General features: G+C 34.5%; 1 protein-coding gene across 7 annotated transcripts in view; it reads left to right on the top strand.

The window, feature by feature from the left end:
- ZNF148 (zinc finger protein 148) overlaps positions 1–26,555 on the top strand; it is a 126,423-nt gene extending 99,868 nt beyond the window's left edge. For all 7 annotated transcript variants that reach the window (XM_019839901.3, XM_045037050.1, XM_003991724.6 and 4 more), the window contains 2 exons: positions 19,357–19,475; positions 19,797–26,555. In XM_019839901.3, coding sequence (XP_019695460.1) covers positions 19,357–19,475; positions 19,797–21,395 — 1,718 coding nt within the window. In that variant the 3' untranslated portion in view covers positions 21,396–26,555. The remainder of the gene's footprint in view (positions 1–19,356; positions 19,476–19,796) is intronic.
- The last annotated feature ends 2 nt before the right edge of the window (positions 26,556–26,557 follow it).

Below are 26,557 nucleotides of genomic sequence, written 5' to 3'. Positions count from 1 at the left end.
GGATATAGAGTAAGGCGATCTGATTTTACTTGTTATTAAAAGTAATTACTTATTACTTATTATTATTATTCTTATTTGTTCTTATTTTCCTGGATACTTTCATTCTTTTTAATGTTTATTTTTTATTAAAAAATTTTTTTTTCAATGTTTATTTATTTTTGAGAGACAGAGACAGAGTGTGAGTAGAGAAGGGGCAGAGAGAGAGGGAGACACAGAATTCAAAGCAGGCTCCAGGCTCTGAGCTGTCAGCACAGAGCCCGGTGCAGGGCTCAAGCCCACGAACTGTGAGATCATGACCTGGGCCGAAGTCGGACGCCCAACCGACTGAGCCACCCAGGTGCCTCTAATGTTTATTTATTTTTGAGAGAATGGATATGAGGCAGAGAGAGAGGGAGACACAGAATCGGAAGCAGGCTCCAGGCTCTGAGCTGTCAACACAGAGCCTGATGTGGGGCTTCAACTCATGAACCATGGGATCATGACCTGAGCCAAAGCTGGACATTTAACTGACTTGAGCCACCCAGGCACCCCTCCTGGATACTTTTAAGTTCCTTAGACATTATCTCTGAAGAGTTTCTGATTTTCACAAGTTCTTAAATGTTATTATCATTTTCAACTCTTAATTTGAATTTTATGGAAGTGTCTTAACATTCTTTGAAAGCAGCCACAATAATAGGAACTGCTTCTACATACTTTATAACTCTTTTGCTCTCCTATAGATCTTTTGGAGAGAGTCACATGAACTTCATGATACTGTTAGGAAGCAAATATGTCATAGGACTGACATCCTAATGTAGTAGTAGGTAGTTAATTTATCTCTTCAGCTCCATCTCCTGTGCTGCTTTTATGCTGTTTGCATTATTGGTCATTGATGGAAATACTTCCTACTCTTTATTTTTTACAGGACATAGAAAATAAATCAACTAGAAGTTTATTGATTCCCCCTCCCCATATATTTTCATCCATCTGTAAATTCTTTCCAAGGCTTAACTGATTCTTCTTTACTTACATTTCATTATCTAGTTTGATTTTGACTTTCTAAGGGCATATAAAGAATAACTGCTGAGCAAGAACTTTCAGTGTGCATTTTTAATTATTCTAGAAAGTATATTCATTCAACTCTTAATTACCTTGGGAAGCTGACTAGATTATAGATTATTTAAAATTTAAAAAGACAGACGCAATTGTGAAAAAATAAATGCTGGCACCAAAAGAATAGCATATATTGCTATTGTTTGAAGCTACAATAGTATTTCATATATAGTCCTGTTCTGCTTATATAATGGAAGAGTGGTCTTCATCCTTAAAATTCAGTCAGGTGTGTTCTTACCTGCTTCATCTACTTTTTAGTTATGTATCATTGGATAGAGGGGAGGGACATGAAGTCTGATCAGCAGTAACTCTAGAGTCTTAAGAAGGTAGCTTTATACCTATAGACCGATCTTCCTGTTGAGACATTTTATTTTTCTAATGCCAGAATTGGGAGGAAATGGAGGATGGACTCATGGGAACCTGGAACTGAAAGGTATTCTTTTAAATTGCTAGGATTCAGTGAAAAATACCAGGATTTCCTTATGCTAAAGCCATGGGCATAAATGATTAGGGACTAGGAGATATTTGAGGGGCTGTTTTTAAGGAGATGAAATGCGAAGCAGGGGTGGAGAAGAGAACTATCGTTGCAAGGAGGGGTAGAGGCCACCTACCAAAAACATTGCTTGATGCTGCACGTAACCGTTGAGACTTCTATTATTTAATAGGAGAATTTGCTCAGTGGCTAACTGATGTTGTGTAGGTTTTTTATGATATTAAAAAGAACTAGATTGTAGCCAAGAAATAGACAATGGTAACAGACTGTTCTAGCAGAATAATAGCAGTTTTGGTCATTTTTCCCTTTGTATTTCATGTGATATTTTGTATTTCTAAGCTGTTAACATTTGCATTATTTTAACATTTTGGATGACAGTTCCTGTGTATAAACAAAGTTTACATTAAATCATTACAGTGGTGAATTGAAAGTTGAAGCCATTGTTCTTTAACAATCAGGATTTATTTGGTCAGGAGTATTTGAGTTTTAGATTGACTAATCAGCTATTAAAGTTTTTTTTTTTTTTCCCTCTGGGACGCCTAGGTGGCTCAGTCAGTTAAGCGTCCAACTTCAGCTCAGGTCATGATCTCATGGTCCCTGGGTTTGAGCTCCACGTTGGACTCTGTGCTGACAGCTTGGAGCCTGGAGCCTGCTTCAGATTCTATGTCTCCTTCTCTCTCTGCCCCTCTCTGCGCTCGCTTTCTCTTTCTCTCTCTCTCTCTCAAAAATAAATGATAAAAAATTTTTTTAAGTTTTTTTTTTCTACTGAAAGTAACTTCTGAAATGAATCCCAATCTTTCTTTTTCTCTCTCATTGCAACAATTGTTTTTATGAGGTTTCTTAGGAATGCCACTATCATACTCTTGCAAAGTAATGAGGATCTGAATTTATGAACAAGACATTAAGACCAGAAATGGAATGAGATTGATGTGAGAGATATTTTAAAGGAAGAATAAGTATAGATGAAATTTAATAGCAGTGTAAACAGCAGTAACTAATGGAGTGAAGGCAGTATAGGCCAATTGGTTCTCAGCCTTTATTGTGGAACCCTGGGTTTCAAATGAAATCCTACATGGAGCAACATCAATAGTCAATTAAAAAATAAGGGAAATGATTTCAGGTAGTTTCCTTGGCTCTTGATTAATTGACAGATGTTACCAGTACTACTCAATTGTTACTTATTCAAGGAGACTGTGCCAGGTTTGAAGTGACTGAAGAATTAGCCTCTGTGGAACAACTGTAGGCAAGAATATTTTCAAAATGGAATGATACACGTTAAATGGTTAAATTAAATCTCAATAAAGGTGGTTTTATTTTCTTAAAAAGAATACACAAGAAAACATTATTTCAGTATAATCCAAAGTGGACTCCACTAAGATGTGTTACAACTGATTGTGGGAGAAATATGTGTGGAGCTGAAAAAGTTTAGTTGAACTAATTTACAGAGCTTGAGAAAATGTAAAGCATTTAAAGCTTGTTCATTGTATTACCTGAGCGGTACTTTGTGGAAACATTTGAATTTATTATGTGTCATTGAACCAGTAGTTATCAACTGCAGTCTTCATTTGCTCTAATGGATTTAACCCTTATTGCTCCCATGAATTTTCCTCTGAAACAGAAGCAAATATCCTGACTTATTCTAATAGCAGTTTAATATGTTAGAATTGGTAAAGTTTCATTGGGAGGTTGTTGTTCTTTTTTTTTTTTTTTTTTTTAATGTTTATTTTTGAGAGAGAGAGGGAGAAAGAAAGGGAGAGAGAGAATCCCAAGCAGGCTCTACACTGTCAGCACAGAGCCCATTGTGGGGCTTGAACTTGCAAACTGTGAGATCATGACCTGAGCTAAAATCAAGGGTCAGACACTTGACTGACTGAGCCACCCAGGCACCCCTGGGAGTTTCCAAATATAGATGTAACGTTAGAATTTTTCTGAATGAGAACTACTCCCAACCACTATTATATAGAACAATGGAAAATGGCTCTGAAAATTAGGTTTTGCTGAAGACTTGAAAATGTTTCTTAGTAAGTTAAACCTAATGCTACAAGGGGAAAACAGTATTGATAGTGAAACTTCTGTGGTAAAGTTGTTTTGAAAGCTGCTAATGTTGAATCACAAAATGCTGCTTTATACACTTCCCCTATTGTTACCAGTTACAAGAGGCAAAATCTCCATTCCCACATAAATATGGGGTAGATACATTTTCCAGCCTCAAATTATATTTTCATTAGATTTTAGACCTTGATGCAAGCGCAAAAGAAATTTTTGTATTTCACAAACCATTCAACTGTAATGCCACCTCCTCCTTCAGTTGCAAGAATTCATCTCCAATGTAATAGCATGCTAAAAGGCAAATATCAAGAAAAGAATCTAACAGAATTCTGTAAATGCCTTCCAAGTGATGAATAATTCTTAATTAAAATTCTGTTTTCATGGATTAATGTCAGTATCTTTGTGACTTTTAAAAGAGTTTTAAAGAATACATAAAATCTCATTACAGATCAGCATTAGCAGATAAACATTTGCAATCAACTTTGATGATAAGGAACATTAACTTCCAACCCCAATTCAGTGAAACACAACATCCTCCCATAAAAAATTATCCCAGTCTTCTCATTAGTACATCTGTATGGTCAGAAATTATATTCTATTATTACTTTGCTATTCTGTTATTATCACCCTTATTATTATTATATGTTGAATTTCATCAATAAAATATACATGGAAGTTCTTTTTTCCTTATAGAAGTATGTATACAATATCCTTGATTTTTACCTCTTTGCCCACAAAACTTAATATATTTACTATCTGACTCTTCATGGGGTAAGTTTGCCAACCAGTGTCAAAGTTTATTCTTTGACTGTCCTACTCTGTCAGTTCTTAGATCTCTGCTTTATTGATGATCTTGTCATTCATTCTACCTCACTCTTGGTCATACCTTAGGCTAGTGGTTACCAAACCTTAATCTCTTCATGATTTCAGTTTCTCATTTTCTAAGCACTATCTCCTGTCATTGCTGCTGATGCTTTATGGTACTTAGGTTTCAACAATCTTTTATCTCTACTAGGACCTACAGTCCAGTCATTATAGCTCCTTTTCACTAGCGCTCCTTTTCCTCAGCATCTCTTTCCTTTCCAGTTTAAATTCTGTTGTCATCGTAATCACTACTTTGCTTAACTCATACTTTTTGTTCTCTTTCATACATAGTACTCACTTGGCTAAATTACAACTTTGGGAAATTTAACTCTTGCCGTTTCTGAAATAAAACAAAGCTATGCTGAATTAGGGTCACATTAAACATTAAGTGGGGCCCTTAATGCCTTTTAGAAATCGTGTATTCCCTCACAGTCCATTCAGTCTACCACTCATCTGGATGGGGTCCATATTTCAGCCCATGAGCCAGTTCCACCTGTTGCCTGTTAGGGTAATTAAACTTTTATTGGAGCATAGCCATATCCATTCCTTTATGGAATGTCAGTGGCTGTTTTCTCCCTCCAGTACCACAGTTGAGTAACTGTGACAGAGATTGTATGACTCTGAAAACCTAAAATATTCACTGTCTGATCTTTTACAGAAAAAGCTTGCCAACCTTTCTCCCAAATATTTCATACCTTCTCCTTTTCATAAACCTCCAACATTTCCTTCTACCCTCTCACTTTCAGCTGATTGTCTGTTTCCTATTTCACTGAGAAAATCAAAATAATCAAAAGAGAACTTTAGTTCCTAGTACTGTATGTATTCCTCTGTGAGTTGGAAAGCTTTCGATCTTTTGGAGGAAGATGGGCTAATAGTGATTTATTTTATTTTGCAAAATAGCTGGGGATTTTTCTGGTGTTTTGTATACGTATACATTTAGATAGTTTAAATTTTCATTACCTTTTTCTTCTTAAGGGAAATATATTTTCTTGGCTTTAAACTTCTTTTTTTCATTATTCTAAACTGAGGTTTAATATACATACAATAAGCTTTACTATTTTTAGTGTATACACTGTGTATACAAATGTATAAAATTCATACATTTGTGTAACCACCACCACAGTCAAGATAGAGAACAGTTGTCACTCCCCCAAATTCCTCTCCAATTCCCATCCTTTGCCTCTTTCAGGATATCCTATAAATTAAACCATGTGGTTTGTATCCTTTGAGTCTAGCTTCTTCCACTTATCATAGTGCCTTTGAGAGTCATCCATGCTGTTGATGCATCGGTTATTTCATTCTTTTTTACTTCCGAGCATTGTTCTATTGTATGGATATACCACAGTTGGTTCACCCATTCTCCAGTTGAGGTATATTTGGGTTGTTTCCAGTTTTGGGTGATTATGAGTGAAGCTTCTATAAACATTTGCTTTTAAAATTTGCATATAGCTTTTTTGTGAACACATTTTCATTTTGCTTAGGAAACTACCTAGAAGTGGAATTGCTGGGTCATATTTTAAGTGTATGTTTAACTTTATAAGAAACCACTAAACTGTTTTCCCAAGTGGCTATACCATTTTGCCTTGTATAGTAGTTTGTAAGCAGTCCATTTGATCTGTATCCTTGACAATACTTGGTATTGTCACACTTCTTTTTTTTTTTTAGCCATTCTAATAGGCATGTACTTGTCTTTCATTGTTTTAATTTGCATTTTCTTAAGGACCAAACATGTTGATTATCTTTTCATCTGCTTATTTGCCGTATGTATGCAAATACAGATATTTGAGGGATGGTTAAAAGTATCAAAGAATGTGTTTGGTAGCAGATATGTGATTTGCAGTTTTTTCTCCTATAGACTTATTTTTTCAAATTGATAGAAAAACATGATTTTCATGAAAGACCTCTTCGTGTTTTCCAAAATAATGTTACATTTAATTTCAGTTTTATGTACAATATTAACTTCCTATTTCTAAATGTAATACAAAATGAAAAGTAAGATAGTAATGAATCTACATTAATTATTTTCTGAAATATGCAGAAACCCAAAACTAAAAATTTGGCAAAAATATTAGGCTTCATTTTTCTCCTTGTTAATATGGACGATAAGTTTTATTTTATATTTCAAATAATTTTTTATATTCAATGGATAATATAAGACTTCTTATATAACATCTGTTATCTAAAAAACGGGTTAAACTGTGAGTCAGTGTTTAGTGCCAGAGTGATGAAGCACTAAAAGAATTTAATTTACATCATATGGAAAATAAATTACCTTTGGAAAGTATTTTTAACCTGTAACTTGTTCGTTTTTATTCTAATTATATACAATGTAATTCGTCAGATTTGTGCTTTGCTTGCAGCAATTAAAATGCTGTTACTGCATCATATATTGAATTAATGGCACAATCTCAGTAAGCAAAGATAATGAAATTCATAAAGACTTGGTACCATCAAAATAGATTATATAAAATTTTAGAAATTCCATTGTAAAAGTATTGAAGTTGGTACTAAGTACTAAGTTTTAAAGTAGTAAGGCAGTTTGCTTGTCACTGACCATTTTTTTGGAAGTAGAAGATGGGGAGAAAGTAGACAGAAGATATTGGACCCAGTCTCAGGTTGCCCTAATCCATTTGGAGATTTAGGTTATCAGTCCCTACACTGAGTGCTTAGAAGAAAGGGTGAACTCTCTTTAAAAGACATTAACATCATCCAGAGCCTCTACAAATTTTCATATGTAGTGCTTTGCATTCAGCCAAAAATTACAGTGCATACGTACCAAGTGATAGGACAGAATCACAAAAAAGTAAGAGGAAAAATACAGATAATAAAAAACAGTCTTTAGGGTGGCTAAGATGATAGAATTATTTGGGAAAGACTTTAAATCATAGAAAGAAAATCGTAGAAAGGTATAGAAAATAGGTAAAAAGATGGAGAATTTTACCAGAGAATTGCAGTCTGTAAAAAAAAGAAAATGAAAATTCTAGAACTGAAAAATAAAATATTTGATACACAGAGTATATATATATAACATAGGCTTAACAGAAGAATAGAGATAATGAAAGAGAAGGTTAGTGAAAAGTGGTTTGATGTCACTAGAAAATATCACAGAGAGAAAAAAATGAAAACAGAAAAAGAGACGTAAAGGATGTAACCTTTTCCACTGGGATATAGAAAGTGCTAGTTATGACAGAAAAAAAATTGATAAATTGGGTTACATTAACGTTAAGACTAGGTTCGTTAAAGACTCTGTTAAGAAAGTGAAAACTAAACCTGATGATTATGTACAGAATTCCTACTAATTTGTTATGGAGAAGACAAGCTAATAGAAGGGTAGGTAGAACTCTTGAGCAGTCACTTAACACACAAAAAGGATATCCAGATGATTAGCAAACCTGTGAAAGGGTATTCAATTTCATTAGCCATGAGGAAAATTGCTTAAGATTGCAATCCAATACCACTTGAACACACCCCAGAATGGCTAAAATGGAAAATACACACCCTACAAAGTACTTAGAAGGATGTGGATCACTCAGAACTCTTATATACTGCTGTCAGGTATGTGAATTGGGACATCCACTTTAGTAAACTTTATCTGCCAAGGCTGCACATGTTGTGTTTATATAGTACACATATATCCACCAAAAGGCATGTATAAGAATGTTAAAGCAACATTGTTATTAATAGCCCAAAACTGAGAACATCCCAGATTTCCATAAAGAGTTGAGTCAATAAATCCTAGTATGCTCATGTGATAGAATACCAAACACGATGTTGTGATAAATCTTAAAAGTATGACGTTGAGTATAGGAAGCCAGACACAAAAGAATGCATACTGTATGACTCCCTTCAGTTTAAGTTCATAAAAAGGCAAAATGAATTATGTGTCAGAAATCAGGATAGTGAATACTGATGGAGAGAGGGTAGAAGTGCATCTGTGTGCATAGCATTCTGTTTCTTGGATAGGGTACTGTTTACACAGGTGTATTATTCACTTTGAGAAAATTCAGTAAACTTTTGCGTAAGTATATTACACCTCAGTCCATCTGTTTTTAGAATATGATAAAGGTATCGTCTGTGTACTTTTTTGTATGCTTAAAATTTCCATAACAGTTTATTAAAAGGCAAAACTAATCTCTAGTGTCAGGAGTGATTATCTTTGAGAGATTAGTGACCAAGTGAGGCTTCATGAAGTGCTTAGAAGATGCTAGTGATGTTCTTTTTCTTGATTGTGGGTGCTGGTTAAATGAGTCAGTGGACTTTGTAAAAATTGAGTGAACTATGATTATGATTTGTTTACTTTCTCTATTGGACTCTTACACTCCAATAAAAAGTTTGCTTGCTTAAAATGAAGGAAGGAAGAAAGAAATAATGGGAAGCATTAGGTAAAATAAAATTGACTGTTGATAATTATTAAAGCTGAGTGATGGGTACAAGTACTCTTTATATTGTTTTGTGTGTGTTTGAAAATATAATTAATATAAACTATAGGGACAGACAGCAGATAATAAGTTGCCTGGACATGGGGGAATAGAACGAGAAAGGGTGAGAGGAAGGGATTATATAGTTGAATTCATTGTCTTGAATGTGGTGATGTTTTCAAAGGTATATTCATTTGTGAAAACTTATCAAACAGTCAAATAGTATGGAAAAAAAAAAAAAAACACAAGAAAACCTAGGTTCCATCTATTCCACTCTTGTTCTTTTCTTGTCATTTCCAGACACTGACAGGCACTTAGTACTTGTTAATGAATTGATGAAAGCCTGGTGTGCATTGGTCCACAGTTTGGGATTGCTCTGAGATAAACCATGAGGTAGATAGATGAATTTGCTGCTGATGTGATTTTTCTGGAGATGAAAGAATGCCACCAGTGTTTTTGTTCCTGGGCCTGATTATATTAGTACCATGACTTTGGGCAAAGGTTTCCTAGCCTGGCAACTGGGGATAATGTACTTAATTGATAAGAATAGAGTTGATTCAACTGTAAGAGTGCCCAGCAAGTGCTTGGCACATGGTAGGTGCTCAGTAAAATGTTAAGATTAAAAACATAAACCAGACAGGTGTTCTAGGTTGGAATGCATATTTCACCCGCATTTTTAAGATGACACTTTAAAAAATAGAATACTTGACTACTTCATGCTATGTTCCTAGAACTGTTGTGCTTGTTTATGATCTTTGTTTAACTGACAGCTGAATTCAGAAAAATATAGCTGCTTGAAATTGTTACTAATTCTGAGTCCCATTGTCTGAATTCTTTGCTAAAAGTTCTCTTATGCTACTTGCCCATGTTAGGTTATCTATACCATCCTTCTTAGATGCACTATATATGAAATAAAAGTGTTGGCTGCAATTAATGTAAAAAGGCAAATCATTTTTATTGTGACAATAATAGAGACAGTGGGCAAAAAATCAAAAGACCCTGATGAGGGCTCAGATTAGGAAAAAATATTTTAGTGATTAAAAAAACTATGTTTTGAGAGAATGCTTCTTCATCCTTTGATGCCCTAGTTAATTTTTTTTTAATTTTTTTTTTAACGTTTATTTATTTTTGAGACAGAGAGAGACAGAGCATGAACAGGGAGAGAGAGGGAGACACAGAATCTGAAACAGGCTCCAGGCTCTGAGCTGTCAGCACAGAGCCCGACGCGGGGCTCGAACTCACAGACCGTGAGATCATGACCTGAGCCGAAGTCAGACGCTTAACTGACCGAGCCACCCAGGCGCCCCAATTTTTTTTTTTAATAAAGGAAAGCTGATGTGCATTTGCCCAATCTTATATGAGGATAGTGTCATAAATAAGAAAGATAAGCTGATGATGGGTTTCTTTCTTTTTATGGAATGCAGTATAGAATACTGCATAGAATAGAGTTCAGTATAGAATAGAGTCTGTTGATTTGGTAACCTCTTTATGTGGTTAGTGTAATCTTAATTGTTTTCTAGAGCACTTGTTTTCAAGAGGTAGCTGGAAAATGGGGTTTTATATTAAGTTCAAAATCAGACTAAAATGTTTACAAGTCAAGTTTACAAATGTTAAAATTTACATTTGAGATTCTAACTTAAATTTCCTTTTGTTATTATTTTAATTTTGATCTTGTACTGCGTAGGTGTTATCATTAGGACATCAATCACTTAGTGTTAATATGCTTAGATATTGTTACACGTTGTGTATTGGATGCATGTGTTGGCCCATTAGAGAAATAAGATGTGGAAATTGCCATAATTGTATGATGTTCAGTTTAATTTTAGACTTAGAACAGTGTTTGTTTGTGTTCCACATGTGAGTCCTAGACCAACTCTCAAATCTTTAAAATTGTGAATAAGGTCTGCCTGGGATATTGCTCTTAACTGGAGGTGACTGATAATTTTTAACTGTTGTCTGTCTCATAAAGCAAAGTCTAAAACCTAAGCCAAAAACAGCTCCCCACCTGCCATTTGCTGTTTCATCTTAAGAAGACTAGACCACTTAAAAAATTACAGTGTAAATGTATAATTTCATAGCCCTGCAAAAGAAAAAAAGCCAAAGGAAACGAAAGAACTCTTTCTTCATTTTCTTTTGTGGGAGGAGGTGGTGACCCCAACCGGTTACTTTTTTAAATGGGCAAATATTATCAATGTTTCTAAAGTTTAAAATGGCAGGAGTTGGAAGTTTCTCCCTGACCTCCATTCTAGGGAAAGAAAGCCATTCTATTGTACTGGAAAGGTGGGCTTTAAAATTTGGTACCTGGAAAAATTACTTTTTCCTTTAGTTAACTTAAAACCTTTTGGGGTTTTTGTGGTCAGTATTGATTTAACCGATATGTCTTAATGTTACTGTGGCATCTTCACAGTTTTTATTACTGACCTAATTTATACTTCATTGGTTGCAGTTTAGTCTCAGATTATTTCCTATAGAAGATAGTTTTTTGCATAGTGCAAGCATACCTTATTCTATTGTGCTTTACAGATACTGCTTTTTTTTTTCTTCAAATTTAAGGTTTGTGGCAACTCTGCGTCAAGCATGTCTATTAGTGCCATTTTTTGGATAGCATTTGTTCACTTTGTGTTTCTGTCACATTTTGGTAATTCTTGCAGTATTTCAAACTTTTCATTATTTGTTACGATGATCAGTGATCAGAGATTACAGCTTGCTGAAAGCTTAGATTTTTTAATTAAGAGAATGTGCTTTTTTAAGACATGCTGTTGCACACTTAATAGATTATAGTAGAGTGTAAACATAACTTTTATTTGCACTGGGAAATTTAAAAATTCATTTGACTCCTGTCATTGCAATATTTGCTTTATTGTGGTAGTCTGGAACTGAATCCCTCAATATCTCTGAGGTATACCTTTTATGCATTCTTCTTAGACTGATAAATGATCTTTCGAACCTCCTGGAAGGACTATAGGCAAAAGATACATTTTCTAAAGTTTTAAGCAAATAACTGAATATGTGATTACTAGCCCATGTATTTATTTCAGTAATCCTCCTTGTTTCCCTTTTCCAAAACTTATTATCAAAGTTAAGGGTGTTTGCATTTGGGATATTATAGTCTAGCCATTGGGTTTATAACTATAATCAATATGTAAATATAATGATAATCATTTATTATTAACCTCTTCATTTCTTTTTTTTTAATAACTAACATTTATTGAACTATTAAAGTACACCAGGTTTCATTTTTAAATTAGTTCACACAGGTTATCTAATTCATTACTTTACAGATAAGAACATCAAGCCTTAAGAGTTTAAATAACATGCTCAGTTTCTCACAGTTAAGAAATACTGAGCCCAGCATTAAAATCCAGCCGGTCTGGCTCTAGAACCTGTATTCTTAAGTATTTACAGTGCTTCTCATAATAGTGCCTGATCTTTTTTGGTTAGTGTAATATTGGTTATTCTTGTAAATTTTGTCATACCTACCTGTTTTTATGATTTGCTGAAGATGGACCGTTCGTTCTGTTGTGAACTATGTATTACTGGATAGGCCATGTGAATTTTGTCATAGGTTTAGTATTACCATAAATATTTTTGACCTAGATTTTAAGAAGACTTCGTTAAATATATTCACTATCATAGAATTAGTTTGGGGGAAGAATTTTAGGAGAAAATGATCCTAGAGGAGAGAAAAAACATGGTAAGTTTATAGGAATTGGAAGAAGGCAACTTTGATTAGAACTCAGAAAGTAAAGGAGGGAATTGTGAAGAAACATCAGACATGCAGGGGCCAGTTGATAGAGAACCCAGTTGTTGTTGTTGTTGTTGTTGTTGTTTTAAATTCTAAGAACAGTGGAAGGCCATGGATAGGATTTAAAGGTGATCAGATGTACTTACATTAACAAAATCTGGGAGTGGTATGGAATTGTAAGGAGATGAGAGCGGATCCCAGAGAGACTGCTATAAAAAGGTTATTATATAAATAGTCCAGTCCAGGGCATGATAGTGTCTTGAACTTGGGTGATGACAGTGGGAAATGAAAAGAAGTGGGGGGATTTGGCAGGGATTTAATAGGTGGAACCTGTTAATCAGTTGCATATGGAGAGAGGGGATAAAGAAAAGTTGTGTGGGCCTTTGGGGTGCAAAACTAGATGAATGGGAGTGCCATCCATATGAATAAGGAATCAAGAGAAGGACTAAGCTGTGGGTTGAAGATCACAAGGTTAGCGTGGGATATGATGTACTTGAGATCCCCAGGTGTTCTGAAAGTGGATATGTTTGTTGAGTATGCAGTTTGGATGTATGGGTTTGCAACTCAGATTTAAGTGTAATTAAAGCGATGGAAGTAGATGAGTTTCCCTTCTTGCCAAATAAAAAGAAAGAAAAAGCAAAAAACTTAGGAGGAAGCCTTAAAGAACTAAAAAATTTCATAGGTGGAGGGAAGAAGGTGAGCTGGGAGCAGGTGGAGATGCCTAAGGAGCATGGCTGCCATAGAAGGAAGCCGAAGAGAAAGCTAATTTAAAAAAAAAAGGGGGGGGGGGATCACTTGTTGAATGCTATTGAGAGGTCTACTAAGTTAACTGAAAAGATTTGGTTGAATTTGATAACTTGAAGGTGATGTGCAAGAACCATTTGATGAAATAAGTGCAAAAGCCAGATTGGAATGGTTTGAAGAGGAAGAAGAGGCATAGTTGAAACTGCTAACAATCAGATTAATATATCAGTCCACAGTGAGCTACTTTATGCATAAAGTTTATGTCCTTAATACTTGTATATCATTTGGCCCAATAATTACTCATATATTAGAGTAAGAATTCTTACCCGTAAGTAGCTCAATGTGTGCAGTGTTAAAGTTACCAGGGAGAAACACCACAGTGCGAAGAATTTGTGGTCTCAATGGATAACCATTAGAAGAGAAACCCGAGGCTTCTTGGGTATTGGAGATTACCATTAGCAGAACACCTTGTTTTTTCCTCCCCATGTTACAGCTTTCCTGAATTGAAAATAGTATTTATAAACTTCTTATTCTTTAAGTAAGCTTTTTCTCCTAATCTTGAAATTACTCAAACGCTGTATAAATTGTCTTTTCTAGTAGAGGGGCCCTGGCTTTCAAGGGGAAAAGCAATAAAAGGATTTTCTATGTGTTAATTTTATTCTTAGAGAAATTATGTATCAGTCATTTTATTTTTTATTTCCTTTCAAAAGACATAACAAAGTACCAAAGTCGGGAGTAAGATACAGAGCACATTGTCACCATTACTTCCCCGCCCACACCTGATCCCCCTGTTAATTACCCTGTTACCATTACTTTTTAATATAATATTTGAGAATAATAGCCAGCAAAAGTACATACAAAATATATTACAGGCCAAAAACCAATTTTTGCAACCAATATTATTGCATACTTGAAAAACCCATGAGTGTCAATGAAAAATTATTGCAAACTAGTAAATTCAGTAAAATAGAAAACCATACACTTTGTATATACACACCCACAGTAGAAGATATAACAGAAGAAAACACCCTTTTTTACAGTATCAACAATAAGAAATGTGGGATATCCCATATGAAGAAATCACTAAAACACTGTTGACACAAAACAAAACTTGATGAAATGGAAGGACATATTTCCCTTTTCCTGTCCCCCCCCCCCCCCCCGCCCCGGGTTGGTTGGTTGGTTATTTATTTATTTATTTAGTGGTAAGAAAGGTCAACATCATAAAAGATACCAATTAAAAAAAATTTTTTTTAACGTTTATTCATTTTTGAGAGAGAGCGAGGGAGACAGAGTGCAAGTGGGAGAGGGGCAGAGAGCGAGGGAGACACAGAATCTGAAGCAGGCTCCAGGCTCCAAGCTCCAAGCTCCAAGCTCCAAGCTGTCAGCACTGAGCCAGACGCGGGGCTCAAACTCACTGCGAGATCATGACCTGAGCTAAAGTCATACATCTAACCAACTGAGCCACCCAGGTGCCCAGGGATACCAATTTTTTAATAAGTTAACGTAAACATTTCAGGCAGCTCTCCCTTTCCTACTGTAGTTACTAGACAAGATAATTTTGAAGTAATATGGAAAGTGGATAAACCAGAACAACAATGAGGGGGATTAGCCCTACCAGATGATAAAATGTATTATAAAGTCATAAAACATTTTCTTTCTGGCTTATGAACAGTCAGACCAATGGAACAGAATAGAAGGTTTAGAAATAGACCCATGGAACTTACTAGTATATGATTTTGATTAAAGAAGTGATCGAAAAAAGTGGAACTTTTCAGTAAATGGTGTTGGGAAAACTAGATAGTCATCTGGACCTCAGGATGAACCCCAGATATATCAGATTTAATGTAAAAGATGAAACTACAAATATGTCTTGAAAATATGGGCAGATTCTCTACATCCATGCTAACATTTGTGATTGTCTTTTTTATTTTAATTTTCCTATTGGGTGTGAAGTATCTCATTGTGGTCTTGATTTGCATTACCCTAATGAACAATGATGAGCATCTTTTCAAGTACTTATTGACTGTTTGCATATCTTTGGAGAACTGTCTATTCAGATCTATTGCCTATTCTTAGATTGTCTTTTTAACTGTTGAGTTGTAAGTGTTCATTTCATATACTGGATGCATATCCCTTATCCGGTACATAATTTACAAATATTTTACCCCATTCCAGAAGTTATCTTTTCACTTAAAAAAAAAACAACACAACATGAAGTTGAGCATTTTAATGATTTTTAAGCATACAATTTAGTGGCATGAAGTACATTTAAAATATTGTGTGACCAAATGAAAACCTCTAACCATTAAGCAGTACAACTCTCCTTTCCTCCCTATCCCAGGCCTTGGTAATCTCTATTCTACTTTTGTCTCTGTGAATTTGCCTATTCTAGATAACCTCATCTATGTGGAATCATTCAATACTTGTCTTTTTTGTGTCTGGCTTCTTTCATTTAGCATAATTTCTTTAAGGTTCATGCATGTTGTAGCATGTATCAGAATTTCATTTCTTCTTATGGCTGAATAATATATCATGGTATGTATATATCACATATTGCTAATCCATTCATCTGCTGATGGACACTTGGGTTGTTTCCATCTTTTGGCTGTTCTTAATACTGTTTCTGTGAGCATTGGGGTACAAGCATCTGAGTGAGTCGTTGTTTTCTATTTCTTTGGGTATGTACATAGGAGTAGAATTGTCTGTGTTTAACATTTTGAGGGGTTGCTAGACTGTTTCCCACAGGAGCTACACCTTTTTTTCTTTTTACCTTCTTGATAGTGTTTTTTGAAGAATTAAACATTTTTTATGAAGTTCATTGTATTTTTTGTTTAGTTGATTGGACTTTTGGTGTCATATCTAAGAAATTATTACCTAATTCAAGGTCATGATATTTCTATGTTTTCCTCTGAGTGTTTTATAGTTTTCATTCTCACATTTAGGCCTATGATCTATTTTGAGTTAAGTTTTGTATATGATGCAAGGTAGGGGTCCAACTCTATTCTTTATGTGAGTGTCAAATTGGTCCAGCATCATTGTTGAAAAAACAAAACAAAACAATTTTTTCCCCGTTGAAGTGTATTGGCACCTATGTTGAGAATCAGTTGACCATAAATGTAAAGATCTATTTCTGGACTCTCAATTCTATTCCTTGATCTTTGTCTATCCTTATGCCATTACCACACTATCTTATTACTGTAGCTTTGTAGTAGGCTTTGAAATTAGAAAGTGTGAGTCTCCCTACTTAGTTTTTCTTTTTCAAGATTGTTTTGGCTATTCTGGATCCCTTGCATTTCCAAATGAATGTTAGGATCAGGTTCTCAATTTCTGCTTTGAATTTGTAGATCTGCTTGGAGAGTCTTAACCATCTTAAACAGTATTGTCTGCCAGTCCATGAGTATCGTGCAGCATTAAATGAATTCTTATCAGTCCACTAATTTTCTCTTTTATCCTTTCTCACTTTTGAGAAGTGACTTTCACTTGTGAGCTCAATAAACTCTATCATCTACATTCTCTGTGTCAAAATATGCAACTGTTTTTTTCTTTTATTCTAAAATATAATCTGCACTCTCCTTCCCTTTTCATCTTAAGTCCTCTGAGATCTTGTTCTTTTGATTATTAATGATAATATTTCATTTTAACCTTAGTTCAGTATTCCATTTCTCTCCTTCACTGACTCTTTCCCTTCTGCCTTCAAATAAATTAATTTCAGTCTCTAACACTACTTGCTCTTAAATAGATTGCCTCCTAATTATTACTTCTCATCTCCTTTTCCTCATTTCTTTCACTTCCAAACTTTCCTAATAAGTTATCCTCTCTCCCAGCTTCGATTATTTCTTTGTTTTGTGGAATAAGTGAATTGGTCTTGATTACTTGTGTTAATCTTAATCTAGCCTCTGAACCGTTGAAGTCCGTACTCAAAACCCTATTATATAGAAGTGGAACTATTCTGTCTTGAAATCTGGGTGGCACTCTTAGAGCCATTTGCCACAACAGCATCGGCCTTTGGGGGTCTCTGTGGAGCCCCCAGTGGCACAGTTTGAAAGCTACCGCAAGGTCCCTTCAGCCCTAAAATTTGGTAACTCCATAGCAATTACAGAAGTTGCATTCTTGAAAGTTTCAAATAATTTACCTGTCACCAAATTAAATTATATTCTTAGGCACCATTTCTCCTAGACATTTTATAGTAACTAAACCCTTAGTTTCTCTGTTGTTTCCCACTACATTTTCTTTCTTTGGCTTTAATTACACACACAGTCTCTTTAAGTGCTATTCACTTTAAATTCTAACACCGGCAAGAAGCTTTTCCAAATCATACCAGCTCAGTAACATTTTTCCCACTAGTAATCCACTATAATAATCATTTATGCCATTCATTTGACACTTAAGTGCACAAAATATTTTGAGCTACATAAAGATAATTTAGGCTCAGATTCTGCCCTTAAATGCGATCTTGTAGAATAGAGATGTACAAAATAATTATTGAGATGAATTAATGAGTGCCATAGGAGAGCCACAGATGAAGTTCTATGGAAATTTAAAGAAGATCAAGATACTTTTCTTTGAAAGAATAGGGCAAAGGATCTCAGAAGATTTGGGTTGGAACTTGAAGAGAATGTAGCACCTGAACACACAGGGGTAGGCATTCTTGACTAAAGGAGCAGTGTGAATTGTAGCAGAGGTAGAAAAGCGCAAGATGGTAGGTATTTTGATTTGGCTGGAGGAAAAGTTTTAAGAAGAAAGGTAGTGAGATAAAACGTTGTAAAAGTAAACTGGAGCTGGACATAGTTTTATTAGTTAGTTGTCTGTCTAATGTGTGCGTCTTGTTTTCCCAAGCTCTATGAAGACAAGTAATGAATCTTACACTTTTAATCACCTGCAGCAGGGTTATGGGTTAGAGAGCAAGTATTCCATAAGATTTTGTCAAATGTATGAAAGATAGAAACAGTTGCTTCCCAAAAACATACTATTCAAGGTAACTTATTATCACACCCTTCTGTTTACTGTGGTTTTATCAGTAAAAACTATTTTAGATCTCCATAATAATGGTTCCTTACAGCCAAAAAGTCCTTATGACACTTTAAAACATAAAATGGAGGGGGTGGAAGCCGGGGTTGTGTGTCTAATGACCAGTACTTGGTTTGATTCATTCCCCGCCAAAAAAAGGGCCTGAGAAATTCTGGTTTGAGTTGAGAAAAGTGATCAGTTATAAACAAACCTTTTGAAATTTAGTCTGTAATTTAAGTTCTTTTTATGTTTTAATGAATTAGATTTTTAAGACTATTTCCTAGGATTCAGATTTCATTTAACCACAAATATTTGTTGAAAAGAAATGAAGAATTGAAAAGGTGTATCCAAGCATTGTGTTGGACTATGTATGGGTAACATTTTCTTTTTTCAAAAAATTTCCTAAAATAGTATTTTGTATGATTGAATAAAAAAGATTAAAAGCTTCAACTACTCTTACTAAAACCATGTCCATCTTGCTATAAGGTCCTGGTACTGTTTGTCTCCACAGAGAGTGTGTTATGTACACACATAATAGAAAGGCAGGGAAATTGAGTATGCCTGCTTTCAGTCTTTTCTTCCCAATGGCACATGCCAATCTTTTATTTTTATAAAGCACACTATTTTTTAATGTTTATTTATTTTGAGAGAGAGAGGAAGAGTATGCACAAGCACGCATGCTGGGGAGGGGCAGAGAGAGGGAGGAGAGGACCCCAAGCAGGCTCCATGCTGTCAGCTCAGAGCCTGACTCAGGGCTCCATCTCACAAACAGATTATGACCTGAGCTGAAATCAAGAGCCGGATGCTTAACCAACTGAACCACCCAGGCACCCCAAAGCAAAATATTTTTCACAAATTAAATTGGAAGATATATTTAATATAGGGGTAGAGTTTTTGTCATAACACTTGTTTTGTTTTAAACTTTCTATATCATGTACTAGGTGAAAAACCATTTCGCTGTGATGAATGTGGTATGAGATTCATACAAAAATATCACATGGAAAGGCATAAGAGAACTCATAGTGGAGAAAAACCTTACCAGTGTGAATACTGTTTACAGGTAAGGGGTGGTTTAAAATGTTTGTTTTTTTAACCATTTTGCTGAGGTATGATGGACATTGAAATTCTTCTATCCTAAATTAAATTATAAAATCATTCTAGTAAATTAGAAAATGTCACTACTAGAACTGTTTGAAGAACCTGGGTCCCAACTGCTGTTGATTAGATTTATAATTGGCAAACGGCTCAACAAATTCATTTGGATTTGCTTATATTATTCTGCTTCTATTTTTATATTAATTACTTTTTTCTTTTCTTTTCTTGCTTGACGAAAAACACAAACTAAAACAAAAAACTCACTGCTGAAATCTGAATTTGACAGTATTTTTCCAGAACAGATCGTGTATTGAAACATAAACGTATGTGCCATGAAAATCATGACAAAAAGCTAAACAGATGTGCCATCAAAGGTGGCCTTCTGACATCTGAGGAAGATTCTGGCTTTTCTACATCACCAAAAGATAACTCACTGCCAAAAAAGAAAAGGCAGAAGACTGAGAAAAAATCATCTGGGATGGACAAAGAAAGTGCTTTGGACAAATCTGACCTGAAGAAAGACAAAAATGATTACCTGCCCCTTTATTCTTCAAGTACTAAAGTAAAAGATGAGTATATGGTAGCAGAGTATGCTGTTGAAATGCCACATTCTTCAGTTGGGGGATCGCATTTAGAAGATGCATCAGGAGAAATACATCCACCTAAGTTGGTTCTCAAAAAAATTAATAGTAAGAGAAGTCTGAAGCAGCCAATGGAGCAGAATCAAACAATTTCTCCCTTATCCACATATGAAGAGAGCAAAGTTTCAAAGTATGCTTTTGAACTTGTGGATAAACAAGCTTTACTGGACTCAGAGGGCAATGCTGATATTGATCAGGTCGATAATTTGCAGGAGGGGCCCAGTAAACCTGTGCACAGTAGTACTAATTATGATGATGCCATGCAGTTTTTGAAGAAGAAACGATACCTTCAAGCAGCAAGTAACAATAGTAGGGAGTATGCGCTGAATGTGGGCACCATAGCTTCTCAGCCTTCTGTAACACAAGCAGCTGTGGCAAGTGTCATTGATGAAAGTACTACGGCATCCATATTAGATTCACAGGCACTGAATGTGGAGATTAAGAGTAACCATGACAAAAATGTTATTCCAGATGAGGTACTGCAGACTCTCTTGGATCATTACTCTCATAAAGCTAATGGACAGCATGAGATATCATTCAGTGTTGCAGACACTGAGGTGACTTCTAGCATATCAATAAATTCTTCAGAAGTACCTGAGGTCACCCAGGCAGAGAATGTTGGATCAAGCTCCCAAGCATCCTCATCAGATAAAGCCAACATGTTGCAGGAATACTCAAAGTTTCTGCAGCAGGCTTTGGACAGAACTAGCCAAAATGATGCCTATTTGAATAGCCCGAGCCTTAACTTTGTGACTGATAACCAGACCCTTCCAAATCAGCCAGCATTCTCTTCCATAGACAAGCAAGTCTATGCAGCCATGCCCATCAATAGCTTTCGATCAGGAATGAATTCTCCACTAAGAACAACTCCAGATAAGTCCCACTTTGGACTAATAGTTGGTGATTCACAGCACTCATTTCCCTTTTCAGGTGATGAGACAAACCATGCTTCTGCCACATCAACACAGGACTTTTTGGATCAAGTGACTTCTCAGAAAAAAGCTGAGGCTCAGCCTGTCCACCAAGCTTACCAAATGAGCTCCTTTGAACAGCCCTTCCGCGCTCCATATCATGGATCAAGAGCTGGAATAGCTACTCAGTTTAGCACTGCCAATGGACAGGTGAACCTTCGGGGACCAGGGACAAGTGCTGAATTTCCAGAATTTCCCTTGGTGAATGTAAATGATAATAGAGCTGGGATGACATCTTCACCTGATGCTACAACTGGCCAGACCTTTGGCTAAAAAAAAGTGTAAATAATACTGGCACTTTAGAACAGATTAATCAAGAGTGGGGTTACTCTGTGTAAATGGAGTGCTGTACAGATTTAAGAGCAATGCGTTATAACAAGTTAAGCTGATATGAATAGCAAGATAATCCAATAACTGCATTTTGTTTGGTTAGTCAGCATTCTTTGAACTGCCTTACATGTTGTCACCTTTATAGAAGCAATGCATTACTTGTTTTAGAACAGAAACTTGCTATTCCACCTACACCGAGTTTAAAAGGAAAAAAAAAGACTTTCGCACAATTGTTTCCTAATTGATAACATTGTACATTCTTAGGAGATTAGTAATTGTGTGAAATTTACTCATACTGTTTCTAAGTTTTTCAGCATAGTCATTGCACTTCAGCAGGGAATCTGAGTATACTTTACAGACAGAGTGAACTTCAGAGTTTAAATGTCAAGAGATTATGGCTTAAATAAATTAGTGTGTCCTATAGGAGGAAAAAAAGAAACCAAGAAACCACCGTTTAAAAAGAATGATATGCCATATACCCTTGATTTTCATTTTGCATTATATTGACATGTTTTTTTTTTTTTGAGAAAAGAAAGTAATAAAAATCTGATAGTCTAAGACTCCACTATTTAAAAGCCTAATTACTTTTAAAATATGCATACTTTCAAAACTTTTACCAAAATACGTAACTGTTGAAGCATTCACTTCTCAATGGAAGTATGCATATTGGTGTCAGTTTCTTTGTACAGTTGTACTTAGATATTTTTTATGATTTTTCATGTGCAGGTATCAAGGTTTTGAAGTTTTAGTAAAAAGATATTCTGTAGATTACATTCCCAAGAACATAATGCTTACACAAAATGTATATTCCACGTTTTAAAGCTTAATTGTATTTTACTTTACATATACACTTCAGTTAACATAGAGCACTTAGAATCTATTTGGTATTTTTGATTTCTCAAAGTAAAAAAAAAATTAGATTTTTAGGTTTGATATGGTTGTGTCATAATCATCTCATAATTGACAATTTTAATTTTTGGCAATAAAAGGAAATTGGATATCTTTGGAACTGTAAAACCTGGTTTAATCCTTCTCTTTCTAGAATCTTGATAGATTGGATAATTAAACAGTATCCAGAGAAACTAAAGAAATGGGCATTTTAATTGCTTATTTTATCTTGAATTACTTTTTAATGAACACTGCTCATTACAATTTTACAAACCAAAAGTGTTTACTAATTCTAGTAACTACAATTTCTTTTTCAGCTAGATGAGTGATCGGAAACTTTTTGTTGCATTTCAAAATCTAAATAAACTACAGACTTTATCCTTATACCACGAATGTTTTTTTTTTTTTAATATATATATATATATATATATACTTTGTCTTAAAATAATACAGCATGGTACCATAAATAGTGCTTTTATATATACACATATGTATACTTTTCTAAAGAATGATGGTTTTGAGTTACACATTGGACAGTTTTAATTTTTGGAAAATAACATTACTTCTATTGATTTTATTATCCTCTTTAATTTGTTCCAACTTTTTTGCTTATTTTAATTTCCACCATCTTTGTCACAATGCACATACTGATGTAGCACCAGTGATACTCTAAAATTAATATTCTTGGAAGGTGAAACTTTATTGTTGCTAATTTCCACTTTAACTTTTATATTGGCCCTATAGATCTGCAGTCTTTGTTTCAGTATAGAATGTTACACATTTAAATTATTGTTTCTTTTATTTAATGTTATCCCAAGACTGTTCTCATAAAGGGAACAAAGAAAATATCAACCCTTAACATCTTTTACTTTTATTTTGAATATTTTGGTGTTTTATGATAATGAATATAAATTATGTTTAATGTGGTTTCCTCTGTACGTTGGTTATTAAGCTTTGCTTGAAATATTAATTTTCCTATTTGACAGCTTTCTTTGCTGCCAAACTTTTCAAGAATTTTAGACTTCTCTGAGGTAGATGTTTAAGTTCTGCCATTACTGACTTTGAAGAATAGTGTGTGTTGTGTTATACATCATGCAATTGCAAGAAGGCTCTATTCAGGTGAGATGTGAAAAATGGAACTGTGCTCACGCTATATAGGTGTTTATATTTTTCTCATACTGTTATTTGATAATAGGCATTTATTTCCTGTGTTGATTTCTTTTTCTTTTTTCTTTTTTTCTTTTTCTTTTTCTTTTTCTTTTTCTTTTTCTTTTTCTTTTTCTTTTTCTTTTTCTTTTTCTTTTTCTTTTTCTTTTTCTCTCTCTCTCTCTCTCTCTCTCTCTCTCTCTCTCTCTTTCTCTTTCTCTTTCTCTTTCTCTTTGCTTTTTCCTTTTTCCTTTTTCCTTTTTCCTTTTTCCTTTTTCTTTTTTTGAGCCTGGTCAAAAATTTTGTTCTTCAACAACTTGTTCAGTCCTGGTATAGTGTACAGTTTTTGTTTGCTTTAATATCACCAGCACAGTTTTTTTAGAGTGTGACTCTACTGCTGAGCAGTTAGGGTAAGCCAAGGAAGGCAGGCCTTTGAAAATGGTAGTTACACAAGCAAAATTTCAGGTGTTGCATTCCTGTCTTCGGCACATTTCTTTAAATATACATAATGGCAGACTTTTCTACCACATTGTAAGCATTTGATACTTTGACATAAGTTATTGACGTACCATTTAAGTATAGTAGTTGTGGCTCTCTTACTGTGAAATTCTAAATGCCTACCAGAATTACCATGTGTTATCATCATAGGATAAACATCTCAACAGTTTGGGTTTCCCCACTTTGCTTTAGAAAGTTACTTAATTTGTATCTGGGCATTAATAGTAAAAAGTAAGTAGCCTTTATGTGCTGCTGTAGATCAGAATATTGAGGATATGAGATAATTCTTCTGCAATTTGTGTTTTTCATTTCAGTTAGCAAAGTGTTCCATTAAAACATGCTCTTATACCATTAAACTTTTGGTCAATGTGAGTGAGGTATGCTTTTGCACTTAGGACCTACTCTCCTGTTTGAAGATTGGAAGCAGATCAGGTTAGATGAGGTAATCTCTGTTGAACATCTTGTAAAGCTTTTTTTTTTTTTTTTTTTTTTTGACTTCTTATTGTACACATATTCATTTGGTTCAGAATATTTGAGTGGCTCTTAAATCTTTTGGATGTACTTGCAGATTTTCTGTTTGATACCATACAAATCCATCCTTTTAGCTCTGGCTGAGGACTGTCAGTGGTCGGGTAATTTTCCCTTTCTGACAGGCAAAAGAGGTCTTGTGCTCAGGGTAGGCTTTCATTACCACAGGGGAGAGAAACTTGCAAAGTGCCAGCTAGGTTAGATCTTTTGCCACTTCTTTCATTTTATCAATTTGGGTTTTTAAAGGGCTGTTAAAAAAAAAAAGCCGGGAAACTTTAAAAGTAGGCATTACTGTAGTACCGCATTTCTTAGACATAGAACATCTTAAACTAGAACTTGTTTTTTCACAGTATAATTACTTGAAGAAGCACTATTATAATCAATGAGAAACTTTTTGACACTGCAATTTAATTTAAACTTTTTCTGTTTCAAATTGCTTTATTTCAGGGAAATAATTTTCCAGTTGTTTTGCTATATTCTGCAAATAAAACCGTGTTTCCTTTTTTCACTTAAACGTTGGTAGGAAACAAACTAAAGCAGACAAACATTTCTTGTTGTGTTTGTTGCTTTCTTTAATCCAATGGATAAAAAAGTAAAACCCTGTAAACATTATTTTATTTTTTTATGCAATACCATGCTGTAAATACGGTTCATCAAATAAGGATGTACCTATGATTGAATCTTTAATTCTGCACAGTTAGAGTTTATATATAAACGTGTCTTGACAATCAAGGACTTTTATGTGAGTCTTCCTTTATGATGTTTATTAATGTTATGCATTCCATTTGTTTTGAAGTGAGTACCAATGTGCTAATTTGTATTGTCTGAAAGTATGTAATGTTTTTACAGCTTGTTTTTAAGAATCTGTAAATATGTACAAACAAATCACAGTACTGCTTTATGTTAGAAGGCATATGATGTTGTACTGTACGTAAGCAATAATACATAGCAGTGCTAACTGTACAAGTAGCATCAGGAAAGTTCTAAAAACATTTCAGAGTTATTCTCCTTATTTCATTTAATAATGATTATCTTTAATCAGTTTTTATAAGTAAATTCCATTGTTCCTCCTACTGGAACATAACACTGTTTACACAGCATAATTGAAGTTGCAGGGGAGACAGGCTAAATCTGACTTCATCTGTACTCACTTTCACTAAGCATTGAATGGCCTTACCACTCTTCTGCAAGATGGAGGAAGACCGCAAAACTTAGTGCCCATCACACTGAAGGAAGGGGGTGTGGTTTTTTTTTTTGTTTGTTTTTTGTTTTTTTTCCTGCTTCTGTACTGCTACCTAACTTTGTGGTTTGCTTTGGATTTAATATTTGTTTCTGTTTTAGATTCAAGCCCATAAGTTTTGAGGTGACTTCAGCTCCATTGTGACATAGTTCTCTTCATATTTCATAGCTACATTTCAGTAATTCTAAACTTTCTACTTTGATTTTTAGATATGTATTTTTCAAGCTTGATTTCTCAGCTGAACAGATGAATTTATTCAACTTCAATACAAAGAAAGACAAACCTATTGTAGTTTGAATTGAGTAGATATTATACTGTACAGAACAGCTAACTATTTGAACACACACATCACTGCTTTAGAAATAAAACCGCCAATTTATAAATGTATATGACCTACATTTTATAGGAGAAATGTTTTTAAATGCTAGTCATTTATATAATGTGCTTTGAAGGATTTGCTAGTCCACTTCTGTCACTTTTTAGTACACTGGTATCTTTTATATGTAATGTATGCTTTTTATTATTGTAGCAAAGCATTTCAGTAGAATGAATTTTGCAACAATATGGGGGGAATTTTTCATTGTTGGATTTGAATTATACTGGATTTTATCTGTGTAGTCTTGTCTTTATTTTAATGCTGTCTGGAAGGGAACTTGGTATCCAAATAAAGCAGGTAACCTCATTTTACTTCAAGGGCATACTGTGTAGTGCTGAATTTAATCTGGAAATCTGACGATTTTGAAAAGAAAAACACATTTATAAAAATTGTACAGAAGAAATTAAATGTGTGATGGAAATCCTGATG

This window comes from Felis catus, chromosome C2, assembly GCF_018350175.1.
Source record: "Felis catus isolate Fca126 chromosome C2, F.catus_Fca126_mat1.0, whole genome shotgun sequence".
NCBI classification, from domain to species: Eukaryota; Metazoa; Chordata; class Mammalia; order Carnivora; family Felidae; genus Felis; species Felis catus.
Note: the sequence above shows the minus strand (reverse complement) of the source record. Positions and strands in the feature narration are given on the sequence as shown.